The 8,983-nt window shown below is 35.5% G+C and overlaps 1 protein-coding gene across 1 annotated transcript in view; it reads right to left on the bottom strand.

The window, feature by feature from the left end:
* The window catches only part of CD8A (CD8 subunit alpha), a 91,983-nt gene that overhangs the window by 16,435 nt on the left and 66,565 nt on the right, over nt 1-8,983 (bottom strand). The window contains exon 3 of the mRNA XM_053700318.1: nt 3,882-3,974. Coding sequence (XP_053556293.1) covers nt 3,882-3,974 — 93 coding nt within the window. The remainder of the gene's footprint in view (nt 1-3,881; nt 3,975-8,983) is intronic.

Below are 8,983 nucleotides of genomic sequence, written 5' to 3' on the forward strand. Positions count from 1 at the left end.
TTTGTATGATAAACAATAAATATAATGTTTACTACAATTCAATACACATCATAGTCATGTAATTAATGTCTATAAAGCTGTAAATTAACATGAATAATCAATGGCATATTACTAATATCAATTTAAATATTTTAAAAAATGTCTTTAACTATGCATATCAGAAAAATATTGCTGGGTTAAAATCAATGTCATTATAGGCAAAATTGTTATTGGTTGAAACCATAGTAAAAGGGCCTTGGTTTAAGTTATTGTCTCTAAAGGACCCTTCTGTGGATACAAGATCAAAACAATAAAGTGAATACATGACTACAATACATGTAAAGCTAAGTAAAATATTTCAGTCCAGGTATGGACCCAGTGGCTGAGAAATAGTAAGATATGATACTTTCCCAACTCACTGTATAGAATCCATGATGTGACCAATTAGGAATCAAGGTCAAACCATAACAAGGAACAGCCAGATCAGAATAGTAGAACAGTCTGAGGTCAGTAACAGCTGGACAGTCCACTACCAAATCATAAACTCTTAGAGTAGATGTCAGGCTTATATAATATACAACACAGGTAGGCAGGCAGAATCAGAATCCAGAGGCAAAGTCAAAGATGAAGCAAAAAGCGGAACATAGAACAACAAATACTGTGCACACCCTCAGATAGTACATATCACAAATGTGTAAATAGAAAAGGTGCTGTTGCATCATAAGTAGGAGCCATATTAACATAAAAAACATTCATGTAAGTGGGGCAAACAAAAACTGTGTGACCGAGGCTATAAAAATGATTCACACAGAACCCAGAAACGGCATGGAAAATAAAGGTATGAGCATTATTTAACCCCATGAACTTCTATTTCTGGTTTGTTACTCTTCTTTTTCTAATTGGCAACAGCCTCTTGGGTAATTCACAGTGTATTTGCTGGTCTGATAGCTCTGTCTGATATTAAAGTATTGTGGTCTCATCCTTGGACAACATTTTGCTTAGAATAGAATAGCTAGACAGGGATCAGGTTTGCTATGAGAAGTTCTAGCAGGAAAAGGGCTGTTATGGCGTCCAAATGCTAAAGGTGAAACTTCAGGTCAGGTTGCAAAGGGTGCAGAATAGCCAATCAGATTACTAAAGTCTATGGACCACAATCAGCAGATAACAGAGGACAACATCTCTGGTCAGGTACATGATCCAGACAAATCACAGCATTGTACTGTTACTAAAAGAACAAAAAAACTCAAAATGTATTCCACATAAACTGTTCAGTTATGCAAAGTGAGCGCAATTTGGTAACACACTTTATTTATTTATTTTGACTGCTTTTTGCGCAATTTAATTATATCAATTTTTTTATTTTTTCCGTACCACCAAGAGGCTTGAGTGCAGCATGATTCACAATCATGACACTGCAACAAGCCAAAGAGCTAAGATACAAATACTCAAAAGTTTTTCAATTTGTGTGCAGTTGGCCTGCAAAACAATACAAATTTGCTAATAAAATTTAAAATGTAAATACTTTTAAAACACGTTATGAAGATATTTTTTTAATGCAGGGCTTTAATGACATTTAACTGTAGTTAAAGGGATAGTCTAGTCAAAATTAAACATTCATGATTCAGAGAAAGCATGGAATTTTAAGCAACTTTCTAATTTACCCCTATTATCAATTATTATAAATTTGACTAGAATATCCCTTTAAAAGCCTTTTAGAATACATATCACCCTAGCAAGATTTTGAAAAAATATGCAATACATTGTTATGCCATTTAAATGCACAAATGAACATAGTTTTATCATGTTTTTCTTTTAGGAGGGAATAGTTTCACAGTGTGAGCCCATCACAGTGTTCAATCAACAGCCACATATTATCAATTAGGACTGTAGCATCAAAATGCTTCTCTTAGGCCTTCAAGACTGCTATAATCCAAAACTGGAAAGGAATACAAAACTACAAATCCCATGCTGCTATGACAACAGACAACAGAACAAGCTGCAAGGCTTAATAGTTTCTTTCTTTAACCCTTTGAGTGCTAAGCTGGATTTAATATTTTTCAGATTTTTACTATTTTTAACAAAAAAAATGTTTTGACTCCCCCCCCCCAGGTCCCCAAGACTTACACCATTGGAAAGGTTAGGCGATTACCTTTCCAATGGTGGGTCCAATGGTGGGTCTTGGGGGTCTGTAGCTGCTTAGAAACCTGAGATACAGGTTTCTAAGCAGCATGCCCCCTTTCCCTATACTTTGTATTGTCAATTTTAAATAAAGTTGTGCGGTGACGTCATCACTTCATTACGCATGATGTCACCGCACGTAACGGGAAGCCCCGGCGATGCCTGTCACTATGCAGGCCTGATCGCTGGGGTAGGAGCGGGTGGGAGCCCCCAGATCACCAAAAAGGTAGTTGAGTGCTAGCGACGGCTCTGAGCCGTCGTTAGCACTCAAGGGGAATATACAAGACTGATTGAACAATTTAAAAAGACGAATACATGGAGGCGTCTAGAGATCCTATTAATTTTAAAACACAAATAGGTGCTAATCATAAATAAATAAGTGTATATTCCTGGCGAAAAGCATCAGGTTTTATCAATGTTACTGCTCATTGCAAACAAAACCATTGTTTATAATAGCAGTGAGGATACCAGGTGGTGTAGATGTTATTGTAGGGCAGAAATCCGCAGTATGTGCTTACTAAGCAACTTATAGGTAATATGCTGCCTTTCAGCACCTACTGACTTAAATGGACACTAAACCCAAATATTTTCTTTCGTGATTCAGATAGAGCATGCAATTTTAAGCAACTTTCTAAATTACTCCTATTATCAAATTTTCTTCGTCCTCTTGCTATCTTTATTTGAAAAAGAAGTCATTTAAGCTTTTTTTTTTGGTTCAGACACAGGACAGCACTTTTTTTTATTGGTTGATGAATTTATCCACCAATCAGCAAGAACAACCCTGGTTGTTCACCAAAAATGGGCCGGCATCTAAACTTACATTGTTGCATTTCAAATAAAGATACCAAGAGAATGAAGAACATTTGATAATAAGAGTAAATTAGAAAGTTGGTTACAATTTCATGCTCTATCTGAATTACGAAAGAAAAAAATTTGGGTTCAGTGTCCCTTTAAACTACATTTAAATTTAGGTATAGAGGGGAGATGATAGCCTTAGTGGAAGTAAAAAGGGGAAGACTTCCCCCTCTCTATCTTTACTGCACATGCGTAAATAATAATGTGCGTTCATAGCACATACATTTATACAGGGTGGTACAGTTCCTTTCAGCGTAAAGTTTGTGTTTAGTATCACTTATTTGTAGAATGAATATCACATATCCTGAAAGCAGGGCTTCAACCACACAGAAACTGAGTCAGACAGAAGGTCTTGTGCTGTAATATATAACAGCAATTAGCAGAATTGGCTGCAGATATATAATAAGAGGTATTGTGAAGACAAAGTGTGAGCTAAGATGTTTAAAGGGACACTCAATCAAAATTAAACTTTAAACAACTTTCTAATTTACTTCCATTAACAAAATGTGCACAGTCTTTTTATATTTAAACTTTTTGAGTCACCAGCTCCTACTGAGCATGTGCAAGAATAAGTGTGTATGCATTTGTGAATGGCTGATTGCTGTCACATGGTACGTGTATGCATTTGTGATTGGCTGATGGCTGTCACATGGCACAGGGGGAGTGGAAGAAGACATAACTTTTAAAATTGTCAGAAAAAAAATCTACTACTCATTTGAAGTTCAGACTAAGTGCTATTGCATTGTCTTGTTATCTTGCATTTGTTGATTATGCAAATCTACAGTGTTGACTGGTCCTTTAATGCCACATATACAGATAGTGGGTTTTCTCTCATATTACAAGTTGTAATAATATCTTAATATATTTACCTGGATTTACAGATTTGCAGTCACATGAGTTTTCTTTTGGGGTCTGTGTTTTTAGATGTGTTGCTTGTGTTGTTGTTGGCTTTTTGGTCGTAGCTTTACAGGAAAACAGACAGAAAACAATGTTATATTTTATCTAACACTTCCCCAAGCTTTATTCATACATGTTTCTATTGATTATTTAAGAAGACCCTAAATACAATGGCACGAGGATGCAATACATTCAACATTTAATATTCAAAATATATTCACAATTTCAAATGTGTATTCGTAGATCAGTTAAAGTTTTGTCTAGAAGCCCATGGGATAGATGAGAGAATTTATTTTTCAATATAATGTATAAAATCTTTATTAATGATTTAATTAATCTTATGCAGTAGAGACTGCAGCGCGAGACAAACATACTTGGCTGTAAGGATGTGAGGATTAGTGTCTGCGCGCGTGGTCATGTGCATTAGAGACTGCGCGAGACAGGCCTTAACCCTTCTGCTGCGATCTGGCTAAAAGTAGCGAGATTACGCTATTTCTGCATGCCCCACGAGTGGGGCAGTGCAGACAAGGCCTTTTTTAGGGGCGGGCCAAGCGGGCAGCTGCCTGGGGCGCCAGACACTGTGGGGCTCCTCCTGAGCTCTGAGCTAAGTGAGCTTTAAGCCTGAGATGGAAACCGAAATCATAAAGTATACACAATTAAGTTATAGCTTACCTCCCCCTATAATTTTTTTTATTAAAAAGCGCTTCCTTTATTTCTTACCCTGTGTCTGCCAGAGGTGCTGTCCTGTGAGACATGGTTCTACCCTTGTTGGTAGACACAGGGTTAACTGTGTGTGCTATCAGATTTAGGCACTGCTGTATAACGGAGCAGGAGGTCAGGTGGGCTGCTCCATGCTGTTTACTGTTTGTGTGAGCTGCCGGGCAGTAATTTATCGCTCTCCAAAAGGAAAAAGGTAGATAAGGAATGTGGGGTCTTCAAGTTTACTTTGCTTTGTATACCGGTGATAAGGCTGAGCTTCTGAAATATGTAAGCTTATTTTTAAACTTCTCTCGTATGCTGAACTGTGTGTATATATATATGCTAAAATCAGTTATCAACAATATGAGAATTTGGTATATATATATACAGTTCCTTAAGGGGAAAGCACAATCTCACCACTTGTTAAGTGCCACGGTGCTCTGCTGTAAATAATCCACAACGTCCACAGAATGCAGGCACTCACTGGTCTTAGTAAAATATAACAATTTATTTAGAAATCATTAAAAAGACATAACGTTTCGGCACCAATATGTGCCTTTGTCAAATGTCAGCATGTAACCAAACGAATATGCAGCACACTTAAAATCATATTGATCATATTGATTTTAAGTGTGCTGCATATTCGTTTGGTTACATGCTGACATTTGACAAAGGCACATATTGGTGCCGAAACGTTATGTCTTTTTAATGATTTCTAAATAAATTGTTATATTTTACTAAGACCAGTGAGTGCCTGCATTCTGTGGACGTTATATATATATATATATATATATATATATATATATACACTATTCCAGCAAAATATTTTTACATCCCAGGTCTCAGTGTTATAATACTGTCACCCAGGTTTATTTAATTATGCTGTTGTGTAGATTATGTGTGTGTATATGTGTAAGAAAACATATAACAAATGAATGGTATTTGGTATGTATGTATGTATTTATATGTGTGTGTGTATGTATGTATGTATTTATATGTGTGTGTGTGTGTGTGTATGTATGTATGTATTTATATGTGTGTATGTATGTATGTATTTATATGTGTGTGTGTATGTATGTATGTATGTATGTATTTATATGTGTGTGTATGTATGTGTGTATTTATATGTGTGTATGTATGTATTTATATGTGTGTGTGTATGTATGTATTTATATGTGTGTATGTATGTATTTATATGTGTGTGTATATGTATGTATTTATATGTGTGTGTGTATGTATGTATGTATTTATATGTGTGTATGTATGTATGCATGTATGTATTTATATATGTGTGTGTATGTATGTATGTATTTATATGTGTGTATGTATGTATGTATTTATATGTGTGTATGTATGCATGTATGTATTTATATGTGTGTATGTATATGTATGTATTTATATGTGTGTGTGTATGTATGTATGTATGTATGTATTTATATGTGTGTGTATGTATGTGTGTATTTATATGTGTGTATGTATGTATGTATTTATATGTGTGTGTATGTATGTATTTATATGTGTGTATGTATGTATTTATATGTGTGTGTATATGTATGTATTTATATGTGTGTGTGTATGTATGTATGTATTTATATGTGTGTATGTATGTATGCATGTATGTATTTATATGTGTGTGTGTATGTATGTATGTATTTATATGTGTGTATGTATGTGTATATACATACAGGTACTGTAAAACTCTACATTTTGGGGAATAGCTTAGAATGTGATATTCAGCTTCTACTCTAAAATTTATGAGAGGTGTTTATAGGAAGACATGAGGCCTTACTTTTGTTTTTGACATATATATTTTAAAGCAGGAATATTTTATGTTAGGATTTTTGTATACATTTCCTAAAAGTGAAGCCAGTGTAAAATCTAGAAATATTTAATAATCTTTAATGAAATTTATATATACTATTTTTACATCCCATGTCTCAGGGTTATAATACTGTCACCCAGGTTTATTTCATTATGCTGTTGTGTAGATTATGTGTGTGCATATGTGTTAGAAAACACATAACAAATGAATGGTATTTGGTATGTAAGTATGTATTTATATGTGTGTGTGTATGTATGTATGTATGTATGTATGTATGTATGTATTTATATGTGTGTGTGTATGTATTTATATGTGTGTGTGTATGTATGTATGTATTTATATGTGTGTATGTATGCATGTATGTATTTATATGTGTGTATGTATGTATGTATGTATTTATATGTGCTTATGTATGTATGTATTTATATGTGTGTATGTATGTATGTATTTATATGTGTATGTATGTATGTATTTATATGTGTGTATGTATGTATTTATATGTGTGTACAGGGAGTGCAGAATTATTAGGCAAATGAGTATTTTGACCACATCATCCTCTTTATGCATGTTGTCTTACTCCAAGCTGTATAGGCTCGAAAGCCTACTACCAATTAAGCATATTAGGTGATGCATCTCTGTAATGAGAAGGGGTGTGGTCTATATCAGGTGTTGATATATAGTGAGATATCTTGCAGAGGGATGCAGCACTCTTAAAATTGCAAAGCTTCTGAAGTGTGATCATCGAACAATCAAGCGTTTCATTCAAAATAGTCAACAGGGTCGCAAGAAGCGTGTGGAAAAACCAAGGCGCAAAATAACTGCCCATGAACTGAGAAAAGTCAAGCGTGCAGCTGCCAAGATGCCACTTGCCACCAGTTTGGCCATATTTCAGAGCTGCAACATCACTGGAGTGCCCAAAAGCACAAGGTGTGCAATACTAAGAGACATGGCCAAGGTAAGAAAGGCTGAAAGACGACCACCACTGAACAAGACACACAAGCTGAAACGTCAAGACTGGGCCAAGAAATAGGTTTTATGGACTGATGAAATGAGAGTGAGTCTTGATGGGCCAGATGGATGGGCCCGTGGCTGGATTGGTAAAGGGCAGAGAGCTCCAGTCCGACTCAGACGCCAGCAAGGTGGAGGTGGAGTACTGGTTTGGGCTGGTATCATCAAAGATGAGCTTGTGGGGCCTTTTCGGGTTGAGGATGGAGTCAAGCTCAACTCCCAGTCCTACTGCCAGTTTCTGGAAGACACCTTCTTCAAGCAGTGGTACAGGAAGAAGTCTGCATCCTTCAAGAAAAACATGATTTTCATGCAGGACAATGCTTCATCACACGCGTCCAAGTACTCCACAGCGTGGCTGGCAAGAAAGGGTATAAAAGAAGAAAATCTAATGACATGGCCTCCTTGTTCACCTGAACTGAACCCCATTGAGAACCTGTGGTCCATCATCAAATGTGAGAAGGGAAAACAGTACACCTCTCTGAACAGTGTCTGGGAGGCTGTGGTTGCTGCTGCACGCAATGTTGATGGTGAACAGATCAAAATACTGACAGAATCCATGGATGGCAGGCTTTTGAGTGTCCTTGCAAAGAAAGGTGGCTATATTGGTCACTGATTTGTTTCTGTTTTGTTTTTGAATGTCAGAAATGTATATTTGTGAATGTTGAGATGTTATATTGGTTTCACTGGTAAAAATAAATAATTGAAATGGGTATATATTTGTTTTTTGTTAAGTTGCCTAATAATTATGCACAGTAATAGTCACCTGCACACACAGATATCCCCCTAAAATAGCTATAACTAAAAATAAACTAAGAACTACTTCCAAAACTATTCAGCTTTGATATTAATGAGTTTTTTGGGTTCATTGAGAACATGGTTGTTGTTCAATAATAAAATTAATCCTCAAAAATACAACTTGCCTAATAATTCTGCACTCCCTGTATGTATGTATTTATATGTGTGTATGTATTTATATGTGTGTGTATGTATGTATGTATTTATTTGTGTGTATGTATGTATGTATTTATATGTGTGTACGTATGTATTGATATGTGTGTGTATGTATGTATGTATTTATTTATATGTGTGTGTGTATGTATGTATGTATGTGTGTATGTATGCATGTATGTATTTATATGTGTGTGTGTATGTATGTATTTATATGTATGTATGTATTTATATTTGTGTGTGTATGTATGTACAGGTGGCCCTCGTTTTACAACGGTTCAATTTACACCGTTTCAGAATAACAACCTTTTTTTCCAGTCATGTGACTGCTATTAAAAAGCATTGAGAAGCAGTGCATTTATTAAAATAGCCAGTATGTGGAGCTGTTCGCTTGTGTTGCAGCAAAGCCAAGCAAGCTGAAATTAATCAGTTTAACCAGACCTGAGCTATCAAGCAGATTTCAAAGGAACAAGATCTTCCTGTCTATAAATCAGTCCAGATTGGAATGCATAGAAAGAACTGTTTGCCGAAAAATGCAAGTGAAGTCTGTGTTGTGTGATTATTTTATTAGGTTTATAATGATGTTTAGCAAATGTT

The sequence above is a fragment of the Bombina bombina genome, chromosome 2 (genome assembly GCF_027579735.1).
Source record: "Bombina bombina isolate aBomBom1 chromosome 2, aBomBom1.pri, whole genome shotgun sequence".
NCBI lineage: Eukaryota > Metazoa > Chordata > Amphibia > Anura > Bombinatoridae > Bombina > Bombina bombina.